We start from the raw sequence: 23824 nt of genomic DNA on the forward strand, positions 1-23824 counted from the left end.
ATCTGGGGGTTGTATCTGCTTTATCTGTCTCTCTGACTCTGCTCAGTTGTGCATGGGGGCAAACCTTCTGCCAGCCTCCAGACTCTTTTTTAGAAACTCGTAGCCATATAAACTCATTTCTCCTTTCCATTTCCCCCTTACTTTAGGTCAAACAGCATTTTAAAGTCATGGTATTTTATGTAGACATGGATATTCTGCTGATCCGCATTGAACCTTCCGTATAAGGTCATTTTCCAGTTGCATCATCAGTTGGTAGTTGATAGTGGTCCCTCGTTGCCAGGGAGGCTCATCCCCGGGTGTCCTGTCCCACGCTGGGGGGAAGGCATTGCATTTACATGCTGAGTTTGGCTTCGAGACTGGCCACATTTGAGTAACATGAAGGCTGACAGGAGGAAATTCCCAGGCACAAAGTTGTTCTAGGCCTTGTTCTTATTTTGGGTTTATCAGCTCACAAGCATAGTCATTAGCATCAGGGGCTCACTGTTGAACCCTCACTCCCTCCCGGTCCCCACCACTGTACCTGGGAGACTGTCGCTGCTCCCCTAGGGACCACAACAGAGCACCACTTCTTGCCAGTATATCTTTAGTGTAGATTTCTATAAGTGGGTTGCCTGGGTTTAAGGGTAAATGCATATAAAGTTTTGCTAGATAATTGCTAAATTCCTTTCTTAGGGCATGTACCTTTTGCATTCTCACCATCAATATAAGAGAGCGCTCCTCTCCCCACAACCTCACAAACAGAATATTTTTGCCAAATGTTGAAAATTTTGCCTCTTTTACTTAAAAAGATTTTTAAGAATTTAAAAAAAATAAATAAAAGTAAGAAATGCATAGGTTGAAAAAAATTGAAACTGTATAGGAAGGTATTTTTTTCAAAACTTTACTCTCCATTCCCCTTCCTATTTACCAGAGATAAACATAACAATCTGTGAATCCTAGCAAGATTGTGTATCTGTGTGTATTTGTATGTATTTATTCAAAAATACTGACACGAAAGGATCTTAAATACACTAAGCTATACTTGATTCTTTTCACTTCATACTATGTTTTATGTACCTTTCTACCTCAGCACATGTAAAGCCGTATAGTGGCTAAGTAGTGTTCCATTGAATGACTATGCCATACATTATTTAAATTGCCTTGTAGTGGCAATTTAGAGAGTTTCCAGTTGTTTTTTTGGCATTTTTGTTTTTTCCTTTTACCAACTGTGTTGCTGTGATGTTGGTAGCCCTTTGTCCAAATCTTATACTATTGTTATTCAAGTATTTCTCTAGGGCAGATTACTAGAAGTACAATTGCTGGGTCACAGGGTAGGTATGTGCTCATGTTGGTACCCTCCTACAAGTATGAACAGCTGCCCTGTCCATCAGTCATGGAATATGGTACCAGTTTTCTTACATACCTTTGCCAGCACTGGACTCATACCTGGACTCATGGGGTGCCCAGTTTTCCCTGTTGCTAAGATTGCAGTTTGCCACAGTCCTCCCTCTTCACTCTCTCACCTTTCCCTCTCCCCTGCAGGCCCTAAAGGACAGCAAGGTGGTAGAGATCGTTGATGAAAAAGTTCGCAGGAGGGAGGAGCCTGAGAAGTGGCCTCTTCCTGGTCCCCCAATAGTGGATTATTCTCAGACTGATTTCTCCCAGCTTCTCAATTGCCCTGAGTTTGTGCCCCGCCAACACTACCAGAAGGAGACAGGTGGGTACCTGCTGGCGCATGCTGCCTCACCATTGCCCATATCCTCTAGCCAGCAATCCTCAGGGCTGGCCTCAGGAGGAGGGCTGAAGGGATCAGAACCACACCTTTCCACCCTTCAGAGTCGGCACCTGGCTCTCCACGTGCAGTCACCCCAGTGCCAACCAAAACAGAGGAGGTCAGCAACCTAAAGACACTGCCCAAGGGTCTATCTGCAAGCCTGCCTGACCTGGATTCCGAAAACTGGATTGAAGTGAAGAAGAGGCCTCGACCCTCCCCAGCCCGGCCCAAGGTGGGTGTGGCCTGCCTCTCATTCTGGGTTCTAGGATCCTTGAATAGAGCCTTTGGTGGTGATCCCATATAGGCACAGAGCTCTGGCCTCTGAGGGGCTAGTGGGTATGCCAGGAGGTTTGCGTCACAATTACAGATGAGGTCTCTGGCAACTGCGGGAAAGTTGGTATGGACTATCTTCCATTTCCTACAGACCCATCCTTCAGGCTGTGCCCTAGCCATGTGAGTTCTTGAGTGCCATTTTTCACAGGAAAAGAGCATGCAGCCTCCAGCAACAGCATCCCAGGTTTCTTTTCTTTTCTTTTTTTTAAGATTTATTTATTTCTCTCCCTTTCCTTCCCCCCCTCCCCCGAAGTTGTCTGTTCTCTGTGTCTATTTGCTGCGTGTTCTTCTTTGTCCACTTCTGTTGTTGTCAGCAGCACGGGAATCTGTGTTTCTTTTTCTTGTGTCATCTTGCTGTGTCAGCTTTCCGTGTGTGCGGCGCCATTCCTGGGCAGACTGCACTTTTCTTTCGCACTGGGCGGCTCTCCTTATAGGGCACACTCCTTACGCATGAGGCTCCCCTATGTGGGGGCACCCCTGCGTGGCAGGGCACTCCTTGTGTGCATCAGCACTGCGCATGGACCAGCTCCACACAGGTCAAGGAGCCTGGGGTTTGAACCGCAGACCTCCCATGTGGTAGACAGATGCCCTAACCACTGGGCCAAGTCTGCTTCCCCATCCCAGGTTTCTTGACACTTAAGCAAATCTTTCGCCACACCTCAGTCCCTGAGGCTGCACTTATAAGTACCTTTCCCCTGAGTTATCTTCACTTTGTCCTGTGAAAAGTTCCTTGGGCCCTGGCTCTCAGGAGAGAGAAGAGAGACACAACAGATGTATGACCTGGATGTGGTATAGATGGAACACAGGTCTTCTGCCACTGATTTGCTGGTGACCTTGGGAAAGCTAGTTTACTATCTTAAACCTCAGTTTTCCCATCTTAAAAATGAAGGGAAGGAGGGGTGAGACTGCTTTAGAAGTATATGTGAACATATAACACAATAATTAGGGTAGATTGAGTCTGCTATTAGAGATTTGTTTTATTCTTAAAGTAAATTACTGCTTCCTTTTCCAAGTGCAAATTTATTTTCCATCCATACCCTACTCCCACCCTATTCCTATTGAGCTTGGAGGTCTCTCTGGTCTGGCCTCAAAGATGACTTAAAACTTTGGGTCTCTGGAATTCTAAACTCCTTTTGCATTGTACCACTCTGACTACCTCTCCCAACTCCTTCCTGCTTGTTCATACCCAAACTTCCCCATCTGCTCTGGCTGCAGCCCTTCTAAAAGTGTACTAGAGATTAGGCCATGGTTACGTGGAGAAAGGTAGTGAGTGGGCGAGGCCCAGGCCTGCAGATTGCGAAGGTTTTAGAAAGGCAGGAGCCAGGCCTAGTCCTCATTCCAGAATTTGAGCCCCCATCCTCACTCCCATCTGGCCTGTCTTGAATGTTAAAGATCAGTTGAAGTTTATGTAGGAAGCTTTTTACACAGTGGGGAATTTTGTTTAGATATATATACTATGAGATAGAAAAAAATCCTTCTTCACCAAAGTCTCAGATAAATTCTGTCTGTCAACACTGAAATACTTCCTTTTTGCTGAAGGCACCCTATTCTTTCTTGCCTTTGGGACTTTTCACACACTGTTCTTTCTACCTAGCACATGCTTTGTCCCTCCCTCACCTGGTTTACTTGTGTTTATCCTTTAGATTGCAGTTTAGTAGACACTTCTTCCAGGAATCCTTCCCTATCCATTACCTGCTGCCCTCCGTTGGTTAAGCTCCCCTACATACGTGTTCCTACATACATGTTCCTACAACTCCTATTTATAGTCCTTGCCATACCACATTGCAGTTGGCTTATTGGCTTATTGGTTGACTTTCCCAATAATCTGTGGGCTCCCTAAGTACAGGAACATTGTCTTGTTCATTATTCTGTTTGTAGGTTCTTCATTCAGGGCCTGGTAATAGTTGGTACTTGTTTTTTGCATCAAGTAGTTGAATAGCTGCTGTCCATAGATCCTAATCTAGGTACTGAGAGGATATAATGGAAAGCAAGATGTGTGTGGTCCTTGCCTCATGGAGCTTCCAGTTTATTAGGAGATGTTGGATAGATGGATAAATGGATGAATCAACCTGTTGAACTTCTGCCATGTGTCCAGTCCCACGTTAAGTGCTATGTAGGATGTAAGGTAAATAAGGGCATAGTCTCTACCTATGAAGAGCTTGTTTTCTTAATTGCTTATGAATGACTGTGATGTGAGCTGTGAGTAGTGGAGCCTGAACTTCTAAGGAGCATCTTTTCCTCATGAGACTGACTTCAAGGAGGACACCTATGACTTGGCTGGTGTTACCAGGGCCACAGTTCTGACAGTCTGTTGAGGAGCTGGGACTCCCCCTCATAGGAGAGCTATAGAGCCTGCCCAAAGGTCCCCTGGTAATTCCCTCTCCACTTGGTCTGTCCCTGTTTTAGAAGTCAGAGGAGCCCAGATTCCTCCACCCCACCTCTCTGCCTCAGCAGCTGCCCTCCCAGCAGCTGATATCCAAGGATCAGGATGAGCAAGAGGAACTGGATTTCCTGTTTGATGAGGAAATGGAGCAAATGGATGGGCGGAAGAACACCTTCACTGCCTGGTCTGACGAGGACTCTGACTATGAGATTGATGACCGAGATGTCAACAAGATCCTCATTGTTACCCAGACACCACCTTACATGCGCCGGCACCCAGGGGGGGACCGCACAGGCAACCACACCTCACGTGCCAAGATGAGCGCTGAGCTGGCCAAGGTCATTAATGATGGGCTCTTCTACTATGAGCAGGACCTGTGGACTGAGAAGTTTGAACCTGAGTATTCCCAGATCAAGGTGAGGCTCAGACACAGAAGTGAGTGTGGTTCCTGGGGTGCCTATAGTAGACAGAGAAGAGAAAGGCTGATAAGCTGTATGATCTTGGGCAGCTCCTTCCAATCCAGAGCCCCTCATTATTTTCATGTATAAAAAGGGGATGGTAATAGACACTTTGCCAGGATATTGAGAGAGAGAAAAGATGTGTGAAGACTTTGCAAACTGCTGGAAATTATTATGCATGTGTGAGGAGTGATTATTTTTCCACCTGAGCATCCATACTTAGGATTCTAGCAGTCAGCTAGACACTTTTGTAGGGAACAGAAAAAAGGTTAAATTGTAATTTCAAATCTTTAAATATTTAGGCATATATAAAGGTTTAAAAGCCTTTAAGGAGCTAGGGCATTTTTAAAAACTACAGCTATCTGGAAACAGTCAGAACATCTCTTTCTGTTCCAGGATTTTACAGACGAGATGTTTGTTGGTGGGTGGTACTTGGACCTTTAGTGAGCCTGTGTAATAAGTAGCATTGTGTTTGGTGGAAACAAAGAAAGAATTACACAGCTATCGTGTGAGAAGACAGTGGCAACAAGAGATTTGGGGATACACTGGAACATCTGTGGGAGCCTGCAGTGAGTTCTTGGGGAGCTAGTATCACACTGACGTCAGTCTTACTGCAGAGAGGGCGGGGCAAGTACTGACCTCTTCTGGCTCAGCTCGCTTGTGCCACGGTAGCTGTGATTGAAGAATGGTGATGAGGCATCTGAGAACTGTGAGACCAGGATTCCACATATGTGGATGTGGGAGCTCTCCTCTCTGACTTCCTGCAAGTCTTGATTCTGGAACAGGCAGTCTTCTTACTGACATCTTCCCACATCCTTCTCATATCTTTGCAGCAAGAAGTTGAGAACTTCAAGAAAGTCAACATGATCAGCCGGGAGCAGTTTGACACTTTGACCCCTGAGCCCCCTGTGGATCCCAACCAGGAGGTTCCTCCTGGGCCACCCCGGTTCCAGCAAGGTGAGGGGTAGACACCAGGACTCTGGCTCAGGTGGAAAAACCTAGCGCTCTCCAACTGGGGTTTTCCAGGGATGTATGGTCACAGGCTTGTCCCTTGCTTTTCTCTGTAGTTCCCACTGATGCCCTGGCCAACAAGTTATTTGGTGCTCCAGAGCCCTCCACCATTGCCCGCTCTCTACCAACCACTGTCCCAGAGTCGCCAAACTACCGCAATGCCAGGACTCCCCGGACTCCCCGGACACCACAGCTCAAAGATTCCAGCCAGACGTCGCGGTTTTACCCGGTGGTGAAGGAAGGACGGACAATAGATGCCAAGGTGAGGAGCTCCTGCTGGACTTCTAAGAGTCTTAGGCCCATTTCACTGCATTCTGGTGCTTTGCCTTCTCTGAACCAAGAAAGTACTAACTTCCCCACCTGCTCTATGTTCTTAATCTTCTGACTTCACCTGGGATTCAGTGACTAAAGCTGCAAAATAGGTTGTGTATAAACATGGTGGCCTGTATAGCTATGATGGGGCCAAGGTACTCACCAGGGGGAGACCTTGGGCAAATCAATCCCAAAGCTTCAGACTTCCTAATCTGTGAGATAGACATATCAGTTCCTAGCTCACAGCTGTGAAAATCCATTGAGAGAATAGATAACAAAATGCTTTGTGGATTGTGGGTTCCATGTACATCTGATGGGACCTTGGTCCTAGAAGGGTTTGGTGCTTCTTAGAGTTGTAGGAGGTGTGAATAGTAACAAATCTTGGATTGACTTTTGCAGATGCCTCGGAAAAGGAAGACAAGACACAGCTCAAATCCGCCTTTAGAGAGTCATGTGGGCTGGGTGATGGATTCTCGTGAACACAGGCCCCGTACTGCTTCCATCAGGTACTGTAGTTACTCGGAGTGGAGAGATCATGCTGAGCTGTGGTGGGTGAGAGAGCTGTGAAATCGATTGAACTACAAAGAAGGAGCCTCTTTGGTCTGTGAATTAAAGAACAAAAAGGGGCCCTCATCTAAATTCAAAAAATCATGAGTTCTATGGAGAGCTTAGTCCAAGGCCTGAGAAAGGGAAGGCTTCTTTCTAAAGAAATGGTGTCACAGCCAGATGGTACCAGATTTTACTTCATTTGGAAAGGGAGTATCTGTGAATGGCCTTCCAAACATGGATATCTGCTGCCTGCCTTAGGATAGCCTGGTAGTTTAAAAAAACAACACTGGTTTCTAAGCCCTACCCCAGCTCCACTGACTCATTCTTAATGGTAGGGTCCGAATTCTTTTTGGACGCTAGGGTTCCCTGTTTCTAAACAAGGTTCAGGAACCACTGACCTGTGCATTCAACTCCCGCAGAATTGGTACAGACTGAAATGAAAATAGGCCTGGTTCTGAGAAAAATAGAAATGGATCGACCCATAATGGCTCATTAAGGAGAGCTAAATGTTTACTCAGGATAAATGTTTAAAAGCTCAGGTTTTGGCATTGGAAAGGTTTCTGTGGTTAAAATAGCTCTGCGATCCTGGACATATCTCCTAATTCCTGTGGGCCTCAATGACTTTCTTTGTAGAAACACTTTTAGGGTTGATAAAAAGAGCCAATCAGATCCTTGAATAAGTTAAGGGTCTAGCACAACACCTGAGCCTCTCTGTTTGGTGCCCTGTATGAGAGCTGGATCTTGGCTGATGGAGGAGTCTAGTGGGGCCCTTCCTAACTTTATGGCCAGCTGCTTTGGGGAACCCTGTGACACTCTCTCTCATCTCTCATAACCTCTGCAGCTCCAGCCCCTCAGAAGGGACACCTACTGTTGGCAGCTATGGCTGTACCCCTCAGTCACTGCCCAAGTTCCAGCATCCTTCTCATGAGCTGCTCAAGGAAAATGGCTTCACACAACACGTCTACCACAAGTATCGTAGGCGCTGCCTTAATGGTAAGAAGTGCAGGGGGAAAGGAACTGACTCTCAGGAGCCATTACTACTTCATCCAGAGTGCAAGGACTGGTGGGCAGCTGACTCTCTTCTCTAACATCATAGCAAGAAGGATTAGACTTGGTAGATAAGAATATACTCAAGCCAGGTAATTTTAGAAGGATTTTGAAATAATTTTGAAATATTCCTATTCCTTGATCTTCCACTATTTACACAAGAAGTATCAATTGAGTGTGTGTGTCCCTGGCAAGACTGCCACGTCAGCCATTTGTCTGGTATGGCCCACTGTCCATCACAAGAGTGTGCATGAGGCATATATTCTCTAGAAGGCAGTTGGGAGACTGGCCGTTGGACCAAATGTGGCCAGTGGTGTGTTTTTATATGGCCTTGGGCTAAGAACAGTTTTAAAGTTTTTAAGGAATTTTCTGAAGAATATATGACAGAGACCATAGGTGTAGCCCAAAAGGTCTAAAATATTTACTTTCTGGCCCTTTGCAGAGAAAGTTTGTTTATCCCTGCTCTCAAAGATTATATCAGGAAAGAACTTCAGATGTTCTGCTATGTTTCCTTTTATCATAAAATGAGTTTTTAAATTAAATATTCTTCTTTTGCCTTGGCTGTTAAGATATGCAAAACCAATCTTAAAACTCAGTGTACATACATTATTATTATTAACTCATCCCACTCTGTCATTCCGTAAAACATGGTTGCTAAGTTCTTGGTTTACGGACCTTACTTCCCTTTTTTTCATTGCATGTGTGTGTGAACATTTGGGAAATTAATACAAAACCCATATAGAGAACACCAATTTTAACATTTGGCCACATTTGCCATATCATTATTTTAAATTTATTTTTATTTCTCTCCCCTTCCCTCCCCCCACCCCAGTTGTCTGTTCTCTGTGTCCATTCACTGCGTGTTCTTTTGTCCGCTTCTGTTGTCAGTTGCACGGGAATCTGTGTTTCTTTTTGTTGCGTCATCTTGCAGTGTCAGCTCTCAGTGTGTGCGGTGCCATTCCTGGGCAGGCTGAACTTTCTTTTGTGCTGGGCGGCTCTCCTTATGGGGCGCACTCCTTGCTTTTAGGGCTCCCCTACGCAGGGACACCCCTACGTGGCACGGCACTCCTTGCGCGCATCAGCACTGTGCATGGACCAGCTCTTCACAGGTCAAGGAGGCCCGGGGTTTGAACCGCGGACTCCCATGTGGTAGACGGACACCCTATCCATTGGGCCAAGTCTGCTTCCCTGCCATATCATTCTATCAGTCAGTCCATGTATCTGTCATCTGTCTATCCATCAATCAATCTCAGTCACCTATTTTCTTAACATCTGTAGGTTGTATACATCCTATTCTTTGAACACATAATATTTCATATACATTTCCTAAGAACAAGGATATATACTTATGTGACCACAATAATTAATTACAGTTATCAAGTCTAAGAAAATTAATGTTGATATAAAACTTAGTCTAAATTCCAGTTTCTTTCGTATGTTCCCAATAATGCCCTTTTGAGGCTTTTCTCCATTATTAGATCTAGTTGAGGATCACATATTGCATTTAATTGTCATTTTATTTTTAGTTGCTTTCGAAGTATATAGTCAAATGATATTTGGTATGTTCATGGAGTTGTGCAGTCATCACCACAATCAGTTTTAGAACATTTTTCATCACTCTAGAAAGTAACCATATACCCGTTTGCTTTAGCAGTCACTTCCCATTTCTCTCTATCCCTTTCTAACCCTAAACAACTACCAGTTTACTTTCTGTCTATGGATTTGCCTATTCTGGGCATTTACATAAATGGGATTATATAATATAGGTAGTCTTTTGTGATTGACTTTTTTCACTTAGCATAATGTTTCCAAAGTTTGATCATGTTTTAGCCTGTATCAGTATTGATTTCTTTTTCTTACTGAATAACATTCCATCGTATGGATATACCACATTTTATTTGTCTGTGGACATTTGGGTTCTTTCCACCTTTTTGGCTAATGTCAGTGCAGCTGTGAGCATTTGTACTAGTTTTTGTGTGGACATATGTTTTTTTTTTCTTGGGTATATACTTGGCAGCAGAATTACTGGATCATAAGGCAATTCTGTGTTTATCCTTTTGAAGAACTGTGAGTCTGTTTTCCAAAGAGGTTGAGTCATTTTACATACACCAGGAGTATATGAGGGGAAGCGGACTTGGCCCAATGGATAGGTCATCTGTCTACCACATGAGGGGTCTACAGTTCAAACCCCGGGCCTCCTTGACCCGTGTGGAGCTGGCCCATGCACAGTGTTGAAGCACGCAAGGAGTGCCGTGCCACGCAGGGGTGTCCTCCGCATAGGGGAGCCCCACGTGCAAGGAGTGCGCCCTGTAAGGAGAGTCGCCCAGCACAAAAAAAAGTTCAGCCTGCCCAGGAATGGCACCGCACACACTGAGAGCTGACACTGCAAGATGACACAACAAAAAGAAACAGATTCCCAGTGCCACTGGTAAGGATAGAAGCAGTCACAGAAGAACACACAGTGAATGGACACAGAGAGCAGACAACTGGGGTGGGGGGAGGGGAAGGGGAGAGAAAAAAATAAATAAAAAATCTTTAAAAAAAAAAAGTATATCAGGGTCCCTATTTTTCTACAACCTCAATAACACTATCTGTCTTTTTAAATATAGCCATCTTACTTGGTAAGAAGTAGTATCTCATTGTGGTTTTGATATTCATTTCCCTAATGGCTAATAGTGTGTTGAGTATCTTTTCATATATTTAGTGGCCGTTTAATCTCTCTCTTTTTGGAGAGATGGCTATTTAAATCTCTGCTCATTTTAAAATTGGATATTTGCCTTTGTTATTGAGATGTAAAAGTTCTTTATACATTCTGATACAAGTCCCTTATTCAGATGAATGATGTGCAAATATTCTCTTCCATTCTATGGTTTATCTCATCATTTTTTTGCTGCTGTCCTTTGCACAAAAGTTTTTAATTTAATTTTGATGATGTCCAGTTTATTTTTTTATTACTTTTGCTTTTGATGTTTTGTTTTGTTTTGGTGTTTTTGTTTTGTTAAGGTACTGGGGATTGAACCTGGGACTTCTTATGTGGGAAACCAGCACTCAACCACAGAGTCACATCAGCTTCCCTGAGTTGTTTTTTGTTTGTTTGTTGTGTGTTTTGCTTGTTGTTCGCTTTTTTTTTTCCCCCAGGATGAACCAGGAACTGAGCCTGGGACCTCCCATGTGGGAGACAGTGCTCAACCACTTGAGCCACATCTGCTCCCTGTGTGTTTTTTAATGTTGTCGTTTTGTATGTGTTGCTATTGTAGGACTTCTGAGATAATTGTTGGTAATATGCAGGATATAATTAGTTAGAATGCACAAATTATTTGTTCATACTTTGCCTTGTTCGGATTACACATGTGAGCCATATTGGTCAAGGTAAAGAACTAGACCAGGATGACCTGGTTCAAAAGCTGATGCCACCTGCTTTTGGTGAGGTTCAGTGCCTAGTGGCAGGGCCTGACACAAAGTAGTGCTCATTATCTGCTGAGTGACTGAAGTGGATGGTGATGATCCAAGGGAATTTGGTGGTGTGGTGAAGAGATCAAGGTCTTAGGCCCCAGGATCCTTTGTTCCCAAATTAAGGGCAGCCTGGCCCTGAGACATGGTTTTTCCTCTTTCCTCTCTCATCAGAGCGGAAGCGCTTGGGCATTGGCCAGTCTCAGGAGATGAACACACTCTTCCGCTTCTGGTCCTTCTTCCTCCGAGATCACTTCAACAAAAAGATGTATGAGGAGTTCAAGCAACTGGCTCTGGAGGATGCCAAAGAAGGCTACAGGTGAGCTCTGGCTGATGCTGGTGGAGTCATGAGGGGTCCCTGGTGGGTCCACATTTCTGGCATATGTGTATACTTCATATACTTTCTTAAAAATGTAATATTTTTGAATGAATAATATATTTACATAGTTCAATATTCAAAGCATTTAAAAGGTTATATTGTAAAGGTCTCCTCACCCCTGTGCCCCTGCCTTCTAGTTCCTTTCCCCTCAGGCAACCAATATTATTAGAATCTTGTCCTTTCTAAAAATACTTGTAAGCTATGTAAGCAAATACACATCTAGTAATCTCTCATCCACTCCCCTCCCTTTTTTTCTTTACACAGAAGGTGGTCTACTATTACATACTCTTTTTGCAGTTTATTTGGTTTTACTTAATATATTTTGGAGATCTTTCTGTATTTGTACCTAAATAATTTCCTTTTTCTTTATATATATGTTGTTACACTGTATGGATGTACAGTAATTTTTGTATCCAGTCTCTGATCAATAGATAGGTATGTAGTTTACAACATTTCTATTAAGAAACCTTAAGACTCTTCTTTTTCCCCCTATTTTCAAAATAAAATGTGCTCTGTCTAAACAATTTGAAAAGTACAGAAACCCTAGTAGAAGCTTGGGTGGCAGGGTTGGGGTGGGAGGGAGGGAGGAAGCCTGAATCCAGAGACAAGCCACTATTAATATTCTGCCATCAAGTTTCCTAGTCTTTTCTTTGTCTCTTAACTGTATTTAGATCATACTGTGAATGCCCTTTTGTGTCTTATTTTTGTCATTGATAAGCATGAGTGTTTTGCCATGTTAAAAGTATGTAACTTCTTTCCTAATACAGAAAGTATTATTTGCTTCTTATAGAAAGTTAAGAAAATACAAATTAGAAAGAAAATCCACCTCCCGAGATAACCATTGCTAATGAGTTTAATTGCATGCCCTTCCAAACTTGGTTGTGCATGTGCAAATGTAAAATTTGCATATATGTTTATAAATGGAGTCATTTCTACATTTAACTTTGAAACGTCTCTTTTCCACTTGATATATATTGCAAACATCTTGTAGTACCCATAAGTGCATATTTCCATTATAGTTTTACTAGCTCATATTATTGCATTGTATACATCTACCATGATTATTCTTAACCATTTCTCTATTCTTAGACCTTTAATTTTTGTTTATTAAACTGCTTTGTACACCTTTATACATCTGTTAGATCTGCATCTGCATTTTTAACCATTTCAATACATTACTAGAAGAAAAGTTTCGGAGACAGATAAATGAATAAATGGAATAAATGGCATGGTCAAATGACTTTGCAAAGAGCTTGTATCAAGAATTCACGAACTTTTTCTGTAAAGGGCCAGACAGTAAACATTTAGGCTTTGTGGGCCATAAAGTTCCTGTCACTGCTGTACTCTGCTGTTGTAGACAGCTTTTACAGCCATAGAAAATACATAAACAAATGAGCATGAATGAATGGGTGTGGGCAGCAAGCCAGAGCCTGCTGATTGCAGTCAAATTCCAAACATTTAATGCTGTACCCACTTTATTTATTTATTTTAATACTCTTTTTTTTTTTTTTTTAGATTTGTTTTATTTATTTCTCTCCCCTTTCCCCCTTGCCCCACTTGCCTGTTCTCTGTGTCCATTTGCTGTGTGTTCTTCGTCTGCTTCTGTTGTCATCAGCAGAACTGGGAATCTGTCTCTTTTTGTTGCATCATCTTGCTGCGTCAGCTGTCGTGTGTGTGGTGCCACTCCTGGGTAGGCTGAACTTTATTTTGCACTGGGTGGCTCTCCTTACGGGTCACACTCCTTGTGCGTGGGGCTCCCCTATGTGGGGGACATCCTCACGTGGCACAGCACTCCTTGAGCGAATCAGTGCTGCTCGTGGGCCAGCTCCACACGGGGCTGGACCCACCTTAAACCAGCATTAAATTTGAGTTTTCTTAAACAATATTTGCTATTTGGGAAGGTCTTGATATTCTTTGTAGAGCATACCTTTATTTATTTTCTTTCTTGGAGAGGAATTACCCATTGTATTTAAATTTTTATATTCCATCTCTTATTCAGGCACATTTTCTTATTTCATGGATGAGGAAACTGTGTTCCTGGGGAGCAGTTGTAGCTTAGTAGTTGAGTGCCTGCTTCCCACATACAAGTCCTGGGTTCAATCCCTGTACCTTCTAAAAATAAAAAAAAATTTTCAAGTGTATTCCTGTTTTCACTGACTTGTTTTCTCCTACAGATATGGTTTGGAGTGCCTTTTTCGATACTACAGTTATGGACTGGAAAAGAAGTTCCGGTTAGACATATTCAAGGATTTTCAGGAGGAAACCGTGAAGGACTATGAAGCTGGTAAGAACCAAAGTTGGATCACTCTGAGCCCTGGTCATCTAAGCCTCTTTCCCTCTGCCCAATTTGACCTGAGTCTCTATCACAGCACATACCGCCCGCCACCCCCCCCCAAATGACTTTTTCCTTACCTTCCTCTTCATCAGCCTTGCTTTTCTCTACCTCTCATTCCACTTTCCCTACAGGCCAACTCTATGGACTGGAGAAGTTCTGGGCCTTCTTAAAATATTCTAAAGCCAAAAATTTGGACATTAACCCCAAGCTGCAGGAATACCTTGGCAAATTCCGACGTCTTGAAGACTTTCGAGTGGATGTGAGTAAATGTCTCTACTTTCTCACCCTAGTTCTTAGAAAGAGAACTGGGCTAGAAATCAGGATACCTAAATTTTGGTCCCAGCTCTGCTAATAATAATCCTGTTTTTGGCCTTAGATTCTTTAACTGAAAAATGGAGGGTGAGAATTGACAGTATAAGCTAATTGAAGAGGGTAGTGTGGTTGCAACTCCCTCCCATTCCCATGGTCGACATGACTAATCATAATGATATTTTCCTGTTAATCATCTTTTCCTCTTATCTCACTGTCTCCTTGCTGCTGTGTACCAGTTAGCCACTACTAGTTGATCAGGATGGGCACTAAAGATAAAATGTATTTGTTCTTCCTGGAAGAGATCACATCTTCCTCAGATTTATGAATTTTGTCCAATTCTTCCCCAGCTCTTTGAAGCAGTGCCTCAACAGTGACATCCAGTGGTGGGTCTGGGTTATTGTTACTGTGTCTAGGGAGTGGTAATTTGTCCAGTGGATTCAGCAGATACTGATTGGACATCTCTAGGCTAGACATTTGAGGGGACCCAAAGATGAGTGAAAAACTTTTCTTCCTACAAAGTTTTATTATGTAGTATGGATATGCCAGTCATCTTACTCCCTTCAAAACACTGAGCAAACAGGCAAACATAAGGAAATAGAGATAACAGTCCCTGGCTTTTATTAGTAAAAAGTTGCTGTCTATTTAATGCTTACTATGTGCTAGGTACTTCACATTGACCTCATTTAACTCTTATCATGTGGTTAAGTAGGCAGGGCTTAATATTATTATCTTTGTACAAATGGGTAAATTGAGGCCCCAGCCATCCAAATAGATAGTGGCAGAGCTGCTCAAGTCTCCCAGTATAAAGATGAGGATTTTCTTCTATCCTTGAGCACTTGCAATCTTGGACAACGTGTAGAGAAACTTTGTGATAGGTAGACCTATTGCATACGGTGAAGCAGGAAGGGCTCAGCTTTGGTGGCCTCTTAGTTCAGTGTCCTCTTTAGGGCCTGAAGGGGGATGAGGTACTCCCCAGGGGCACTGGACCTTCTGAGCTGAGACATCTCAGCATTTTGTATGCTTTACTCCACGCTTTATGTTCTGAACAGTCAGGCATTTCTCAGAAGGGCAGCAGAAACTTTTGTGGTTAAAAGCCTGGGCTTCAGAGGTAGGTGAATCTACCCCACATTTTGTCTTTACTTACCAGCTATAGAACCCCGGACAAACCTTCTTTTCCTGTGCTTCAATTTCCTCATCTATAAAATGATGTGATCATGTCTACATCACAGGGTGGTGCAGACCCCAAGAGAGAATGTACATAAAATAGCCCAGTGCTTGGCATGGAAAAGTGCTTCAAAACTGCACCTAGTTTCTAACATTGTCTGCATTGAAAGATAGAAAGTAGTCAGTCTCTAAATTAATCAGCTCTGGCAGAGAAGGGGATTGTGGGTAAGTGCCTCCTAATCACCTGTGACCCTCCCCTCTGTTGCAGCCCCCCATGGGTGAGGAAGGCAACCATAAGCGATACCCAGTGGCAGCAGGAGGTGGCAGCGGTGAGGGCAGGAAGCGGTGCCCTTCGCAGTCTTCCAGCAGACCTACCACCATGATCAGCCAGCCCCCCACGCCGTCTACTGGCCAGCCTGTCCGGGAAGATGCCAAATGGACAAGCCAGCACTCGGACACACAGACTTTGGGAAAGTGAAAGGCCCTTTAGCCCTGGGGTTTGGGGATGGGGAAGGGGGTAGGATGGGTGAGAGGCTGTGGGGGTGCTCAGTCCCAGGAGAGGGGACAGAAAAGGGACAGGCCTGGAGCTATTAGGATAGGCCCTTGTGCTGAGTAGCAACATATACACCATTTGGGCTATCAGGTAACCCTGGGCAGGAGCCTCCACATTCCCCCTTCCCCCTCCTCTCTCTCTGACTTCATATCCTAGCTTCTTCTAAAGGGCGGTGTGGGGGGGAGGGAGGGGGGAGGGAGAGGGGGGAGATTTTTTTTTTATATATATATATATATATATATCAAGTTTTAAATTATTGATAGTTCGTCTGGATTACCAAAATCACTCAACAGCCCTGCCCGCGGCTGGTAGCCCGCAACCCTGGTCCCCCACTTACAGCCTCTTCCTGCTCCCCCTCCAGCCAACTATGCAGCCCATAAGAAGACACTGCACGGGCCCCATTGCCCAGCACTGTCCCATGGAAGGCTCTGGCAGCGCCACTGGGCCCCAGGAACACACCAACCCCTTGGTCATCGGGGGCTTGCCATCACCGTGTTCTCTCCCTGCTGTCCCCACCACACCCTTCTGCCATCTTCTGGGAGAAGGAAACCAAAGGATCTAAAGGGGGGGGGTTGGGTGAAGGTTTCACTTCTTCCCACTCTCCTTTCCCCACATCCCTTGCTCCCCAGCCCAGAGAGACGCTGCTCATACCAGAAAGGACTGACTATTCAAAGATGATTTATTTTATTTTTCTCTGACCTTTCCATCTTGGAAAATGGGAGAGGGAAAAAAGAAGAAAATCGACCATAAAAGACCAAAAACCTAAAAAAAAAATCAGAAACCCCCACCTAATTCCACAGAAAGTAATGTCTTTCCCCCTACCCTTGGGTTTTTCTTTCTTTTCTTTTTTTTTTTTTTTTTGGTTGTTGTTGTTCTTGGAAATAATATTTTTTTAAACGTTGCCTTATTGTGGAGCGGGAATCTGAAATACCCAAATGCCTGTTTTCCTCGATGGAGTCAACTTGAAGAGCTCCCACCTTCTCTGGATGTGCCTGGGCTTGGATTGGCTAGAATCTTTCTCTGGACTGAGTTGCATGTACAATGTCTCCTAGCTGGAGGCAAGAGAGTTAGGGGTGGCTCCTGTGAGAGCCATACCCACAATATCCCTGCTGTTGCATCGTTTGAAGCTGATGTCCTGTGTCTGTACACTGCTGCCACTGTTGTGTCCTCGCTCTGCTTGCTGTTGTCTCACGCCAGGTACCATCCTGTCGTGACACCTTTCACTCTACCCTTGGAACTCCAAGGCCAAGTTTGCTTCAAACTGTTGGAAAGTAGAGCTGGCCTGGATCTGGAACAAACTTGTCCTCAGCGTGAACGTCTTCCCCACGCCCGAGGGGAAAGCTGAACACCTGGCAGCTGAGGCTTGGAAATATTTGTGTTGGCCTGAAAGATCTGAGACCTTGAGGAGGCTTTTTCTCTCAGAAACGGTGGAGAAAAGTGCCACTTCTCCCTAGGGTCTGGTGGGGTCTCCCCATCTTGCATCCCTCCCTCTGTGAGCCATCTCTGCCAACCTTCCAGTTGACCCCCTGGGAATGAGGGATGAAGAGGAGTTGGGGGCTGGGGGGAATCCTGCCAGTGGTTGAAGCCCTGTGGCAGGAAGGTATATGTGGACATAGAGTATACCTGACTTCTCTTCTCCAGCCACTGACTGCTTGGGTTGGGCTGTGAGTGACAGTGGAGTGGCTAGAGTCTACCGTCTCAGAACCTAGGGAGGGTGATGAAGGACTCACCCACACAGACTTTGGGTTGTGTGTTGGGTATGAACATGACTGTTCACCCTCAGTGAGAACTGGGCAATGGGAAGAAGTCAGTGGTTTTGTTGCTCGATTGCTAGAACTTCATTGGCTCTCTTAGTTGAGTGGTTCCTCTGTTGGGGTCAAAGGTTGGGAGTAGGAGACAGTGCCCCCAAGCTGGCAGGGGCTTGCCTTCTGTTTTGGGCACCTTGTGCTTTTAGCCTGTACCCTCCCCTTATCTTTGCCCTTCAGTGGTTAGTATGTGAGAAGCCTGTCTCAGTTCCTCTGACCCAGTCGTCTCGAAAGCCAAGGATGTTAGGTGAGTGTCTGGTCTCTGCTAGGACAGTGGGATCTGAGGCCTTTACCTACCCAGTATGGTGCCTGCCCCACATTGTAGCAGACACTAGACTCCTGGAACCCCTCCTCCTCTTTGTTCCTCCTATTTCTCCTTCGGATCACTCAGCCCTGTACTGTATCCAGCACCACAGAAACCTCAGTGCTTGTCCTCTGCTGGTTTTGGGGGCACAAAGAAACCTTGGGGGTGTGAGGAAAGGTTGCTTTTATCAGAGTTAACCCCCAGGCAAGGGGGTATCATCCTCTCCCTGATCCTTCCTATAGACACCCCAGAAAGAGGAAGCCCTTCTGGGATGGCAGGGTGAAGATTCATCTCAACATAGGCTAAGGATGGGGGAGGGAGGGACTTTTTTTTTTTTTTTTTTTTTTTTAGGTAACATGTTAGGAGTTAATGTTGCAAAGAGTAGTTTACATCTTCATTTTCTGAAGACACTTGAATTTAGGACCGATGTATCTGTGACAAGCATGCCAGGAGTGGCGGAGCCATCGGGGCTAGCCACTTAATACCCGCCATCCTCCCATGGGGATCCAAGACCTGAGACAAAGCAACACCCTGCCCCAAATTCCTCTGTTAATCCTGTACCTTTCCATCATTGGCCCATGCCAACACAAACTTGGGGCATCAGATATGAGGTCTATGTACCTCAGTCCTGTTGAGGGACTGGTTTCTTTCACTTTCCCCTAAACCTGGGAGCAAATGTACTACTAGTACAGAAGGGCCACCACTGCCTTGGCCTGGACCCTGGGAGCTCAATGTCAAAGTTGTTTTGTTTTTGTTTTGTTCCATTGTAGCTTCTCCACCCCCTTTCTTGATGATTGATTTTTTGACAGAAATTAAGCTGCTCAGAAGTCCCTGGAAATGGGGAAGAGGGGCAAGAAAGACCACTTAGTTAGGGAAGGCAGGGGTGTTTTACCAAAAGCCTGGGTACAGTGGTCTTGATTGTTGGCACCCTCCTAAAAGGGACCCCAAAGTATATCTCCTGTGTGCAAGGTCCCTGGATTTGTCCCAGCCCCACGTTCTCCTTTAGCCATGTTGATGGCAGAGGCAGAGAAGATAAAAACGTAGAGCCCATTTCTCACTGGAGAGGAAAACTTGTCATCTGGCTTTGCGGAGAAGGTTCCACCTTTCGCTCATAGTACGTTATCTTTACCATGTGCTAGGATATCACATTTAAAAGGACAAAAAAAAAAAATGTAAAATACTTGAATGAGCTTGTATTATAACATTAATATTATTGAAAGTATCTGCTTTCCAGGCTGAAGTGATTCATTCATTATTCTAGTCCTGCTTTAGTCCTTTGTAATTTGTGGTAATTATGCTTTTCTTTTTAATACAAAAAAAAATGTATAAAAATAAAAACTTGAAAAGGCAAAACACTGGCTTGTCTCCCACCTGGGGTACAGCTGTTGGGTGATCAGGGTGGGGCCCAGTTAGGATTTCCCATGATTCAGAGATTTGACATGATGACAAGAACCTGGCACTGATTGTGTATATGAAACTGTGGCTAAGGCTCTGCCACTGCTTTTTTTGGTAATCTATGGCAAGGGCTCTTTACAGAGCTTCTAAGGCTGCAAGTACATCCAGTTAGTTGACTTCCTCGCCAGTCTTCAGCTCCTAGCATTGAATTTCATGTACACCTTGTATACTAAGAGAAATGGGAACATAGTACCACAAAAGGGACGGACACCAGCCCCACAAATTTCCAGAGTTTCAGCCCACTTAACCCACTACCAGGTCTCCTGTGGGTTGGCTGTGGCCTGGCTTTGTGTTAAGATAGAGGGAAAAAGGCTGCAGTAACTCCTGGAGGACTGGGACAAGGCCTCACTGAATGGATTTCCTGCAGTGGTATGAGGGAGTAATAGTTGTACACTCTTTGTGGCCTTAGGGAATCCAGGTCAGCCACTGAGCCATGAGACTTGTAGCTAGGGAGGAATGGAATAATGTACCCTCCCTACTCTCTGATTAGCCTTGGGGCTGCCTGTGGTTAACCCTACATATGAGGCCAGGTATTGTAGTAACACCTTTGGAAGGCCTGGCTTAGATGTATAACTAGAAAATTAAGGTGAGACATGGTCTTATTCATCTGACAACTGTCTCCAGAGCATCCCATCAGATGTCTTCCAGAGAATTATTTTCTACTGTCCTTCAGGTGGGTGGTATGCATACTTTCAGTAATATCCATAGATGAAAGAGTTTGGGAGATGGCAACCTGGACTGCTGCAGACTGATTGGTAAAATGTTTGGTACTTTGGGGAGAAGATGGTTAATGCAGCCTCCCGTTAGGAATGCTGTTAGGAGTGCTCATGAAAGAGGCCACTGATGTAAGTGCACTGGTGTAGCTCCTAGATCATGAGAGTTAGAATGAGCCTTGTAGTGGAGGGGGGAGAAAATAAAGCCTCCACTGGAGTTTAAAAAGAGACCAGTTTCTTTTACATGCTTTCTCCTTTGACATTTACATTTTCTACTTGGAATTATAAGACATCAGCTTTTTCTTCACGACTCTTTACCCTCCTCGGAGCTGTTCAGTTTGTTGCAGAAGAGGATAAGGCTGTACGCCTCTGCCAGAGACCACTGAGCTGCCAAAAGGGGTGAGAGAATAACAGCCTCATCCTTTTTCCCTGTCAAGGGATCTTAAGGGGGGGAATGCATCCGTTCTTATTTTCCTATTTATCCACTCTTCTCGTTCCTCGTCCTTCACCTTCAATATACTAAAGAATGACATTTTTTCCAAATGTTTATTGGTAGGAACAGGTAATGGGTACAAGCCAGCAGCGGCACATCAGAAGCAGAACTTCACACTAAGCCCAGGGAGGGAGCCGGCCCACCAAACCAGAAGTGGGTGGGTGGTACTTTGGAAGTCCAGGGAGCATGCTGCCGGGGAAACACCCAGTTGGCCGGAGTCCTGGGGCTGTTAGGAGAAAGCTCTTTTTTGGGTGGTTTTCTCAATAGAAGAGAACTGGACGTTTAGAAATAGACGTGTGTGTGTGTGTGTGTGTAGTTGATGATGATGGTCTTTGAAATCAAAGAAGGGTCTCTGTTACTGTTTTTGGGAGCCACAGGGTTCCTGGCAGAGCCAGTGGCTGCTGAGGGAAGACCAGGGTGGAGACTGCTTCAGGCCAGCTTTGGTTTGGTTTTATATAATAAGGTTCCTGTCAAGATTTCATTCAAAAAAGGGACCACGTCTAAAATCACTGGATAGTGTTGAGACCACTGGGTAGCCATTTGGGGAAAAACAAGGATTTTGCCCTTTGTTCAGCTGATTGTTGGGAGAGAAAGGAGGTTCTAACCCTGGTTCTGCTTTAGAGAAGCTAATAAGGGGGTTCAGTAGGATGTCCCCAAAGGCCAGCAACTCTGACTCCATTTGGGGGTTAAAAGGACCCCAGGTTAGCAGGACCCTCAGGGTGTGACATTTGGTTTCTGTGTAACGCTAAAGGTGTTGGTGTTTGGTCTGGTATACCAATATTAATCCAAGGAGGAGCTTTTGTGGTTGTATTTGTCTTTTTCAGCAGGGGAAGAAGTTCGTGGTAGGCAAAGTTGAAATGGAGCTTTTATCACTGACAGGATGCGTGTGTGTGTGGGAGGAGTGGGGACTGGCGTGTTAAGAACTGGCAAATACTGGAACCATTTGCCTGGGTGTCTTGACCCTAGCCTGAGTAGGATATGAGAAAAGCTTTTGGGAACAGGAAGGGACCAAATGATATCCTCTGATTCCCTGGCCCCCCACCCTACCCCCGCACTGGGAAGAGCTCTCCCTACAGCCAAGAAGCTTCCTGTCACAGCCAACTTTGTCATTCTTTGCATCATGCCTAAGCGATGGAGTCACCTGGGGTGGAATCCCTCTATCCCTTCCACAGCAGAGGACCAGGGCTTGTAGTAGTTGCCTTTTCAAAGTGGTTTCCTCCCTCTGACTGGCCTTCAATCTGGGGAGTTGTTTTTTCCTCTCCCTTAAGCCAATTCCTTGTCCCCTGAAGGAACATTGCGGACAGTAGTTTGGGGGAGCCCGGGCCCCGTCCCTGGCCCTGCTTTCTCATGGTGCTGACCTTCTCCCACCCTGCCATCGTTATAGTGTGTGGCTGTAGGAGGCAAGTTGTTAGGTGCGATCATAAGGCCTCAGGTCACCTTGGCTGCCTGCTGCGGAGGGGACAGCCAGGATGGCACTAGGGCCTTCCCTCACTCCATCTTCTTCGGGGTGTCGGGGATGCTCTTAGTGAGCGGGGTGAAGCTCAGCAGGACGATGTGCCTCTCATAGGCCTTGGTCTGCTTAAACCCAGTGTCGGTCCCGTGGAGGTGGTCCAGCACCCCTAGTACCCCATAGCACTGGGTGAACCTGGCGGAGAGAGGAGCGTGCTGAAGCGCTGGTGCTGGAAGCCCATGTGCTGATCTCCATTTCATTTGTGCCAGCTTCTCATGCATCTCTAAGCCCTCAAATCCCACACCGTCCTGACCACATGCATCCAACATCCATTCCCACCATCCTGAACAACTGCATCAGAATAACCTGGGAAGTTGTTACAAACGCATGTTCCTGAGGCCACACTAGCCAGACCTACTAAAGCTGTAATCTTTCTTTGTAAAGTTTCCTAGGGGATTCTGATGCATGCAAGTTTGAAAAACACTGGCAGAAATGGGCTGGTTCAGGTATGGTTCAGGGACCACCTGCATCAGAATCCCCTGGAGCATTTATTAAAATGCAGATTTCCAGGCCCTGCCTCCCAGATACTTTGATTCCGCATATTTAAAGTGAAGTCCAGGAGCTGCCTCTGAAACAAGCATCCCAGGTGTTTCTGGCATAAAGGTTCATCATGGACCACATGTGAAAAATCCTGGGGACTATCAGAGTCCATAACTTCCCTTGAATTGCAAGCAGGATATTTGTGCATATATACATATTTATGATGAGAGTGTCCATAGCTTATATTAGGATGCAAATGGAGGTTTACACACTAGGAGGAAAACCTACTGTCAGAAGGAAAAGGGCAAGGGTAGTTTGGGTCCCAGTGTGGTCATTATTTTCCCCACCTCCAGACATCCCTGCCCCAAATAGCACCCACATTTAAACTGAGACACCAGTGTCTCCATCAGAAGCCCAGGGGTGAGGGAGTGGTTATTGCCCAGAAACTCACTGTGGGAAGGGGCCTTACTTGAGATGGTGGTAGTCATGGAATTCGGGTGAAGGCAGAAAGGGTAGGTGGTAGCCACAGTGGGAGATGGTGGTGATGATGAGGGCCAAGGAGAACCACACGGTGATGGATGACAAGTGGGAGCCCATTACTATGGGACCAGCCATCGCTGGCAGCATGTTGGAGACCTGCAAAGGGAGCATGATTGCTGGCAGGACCCAGGGAGAGGGAGGAACCCGGCTGGGCACCTGTTTTCCCCCAGGGTAGTACCAAGAAGACTTAAGATCTGGAGAAGCTGAGAGGATTTCAGGACATTCACTTGCTGGAAACCTGTTCGGGAAAGTTTGGACAAGTTCTTAACTGTGTGAACCTCGACTTCTTAGCAAAATGAGGACTGAAATGGTTGTTGGGATGATTAAATGAGATACCCTATGAAATAATGCACATAGCATAGCCTGGCATATGATAGGTGACAATAAATAGTAACTATGGGAAAGAGGAAAGGAAGGGGTCAGTGTGATCTAATTCTCTGCAGCTCTGCAGGAGAGCTTAGGGAAGGTTGTCAGGGACCTTTGCC

At 45.1% G+C, this 23824-nt stretch overlaps 2 protein-coding genes across 10 annotated transcripts in view; one reads left to right on the top strand and one right to left on the bottom strand.

Moving 5' to 3' along the window:
• LARP1 (La ribonucleoprotein 1, translational regulator) overlaps positions 1–19501 on the top strand; it is a 55419-nt gene extending 35918 nt beyond the window's left edge. For both annotated transcript variants that reach the window (XM_058281174.2, XM_058281182.2), the window contains exons 9-19: positions 1522–1696; positions 1816–1985; positions 4493–4885; positions 5761–5884; positions 5995–6200; positions 6650–6756; positions 7641–7792; positions 11471–11615; positions 13850–13959; positions 14142–14269; positions 15755–19501. In XM_058281174.2, coding sequence (XP_058137157.1) covers positions 1522–1696; positions 1816–1985; positions 4493–4885; positions 5761–5884; positions 5995–6200; positions 6650–6756; positions 7641–7792; positions 11471–11615; positions 13850–13959; positions 14142–14269; positions 15755–15964 — 1920 coding nt within the window. In that variant the 3' untranslated portion in view covers positions 15965–19501. The remainder of the gene's footprint in view (positions 1–1521; positions 1697–1815; positions 1986–4492; positions 4886–5760; positions 5885–5994; positions 6201–6649; positions 6757–7640; positions 7793–11470; positions 11616–13849; positions 13960–14141; positions 14270–15754) is intronic.
• The window catches only part of FAXDC2 (fatty acid hydroxylase domain containing 2), a 44945-nt gene continuing 37999 nt past the window's right edge, over positions 16879–23824 (bottom strand). For all 8 annotated transcript variants that reach the window (XM_023585798.3, XM_004482592.4, XM_071210862.1 and 5 more), the window contains 2 exons: positions 23269–23435; positions 16879–22454 (listed from right to left, as the gene is read on the bottom strand). In XM_023585798.3, the coding sequence (XP_023441566.2) occupies positions 22298–22454; positions 23269–23435 (324 nt within the window). In that variant the 3' untranslated portion in view covers positions 16879–22297. The remainder of the gene's footprint in view (positions 22455–23268; positions 23436–23824) is intronic.

Source organism: Dasypus novemcinctus, chromosome 2 (assembly GCF_030445035.2).
Source record: "Dasypus novemcinctus isolate mDasNov1 chromosome 2, mDasNov1.1.hap2, whole genome shotgun sequence".
NCBI classification, from domain to species: domain Eukaryota; kingdom Metazoa; phylum Chordata; class Mammalia; order Cingulata; family Dasypodidae; genus Dasypus; species Dasypus novemcinctus.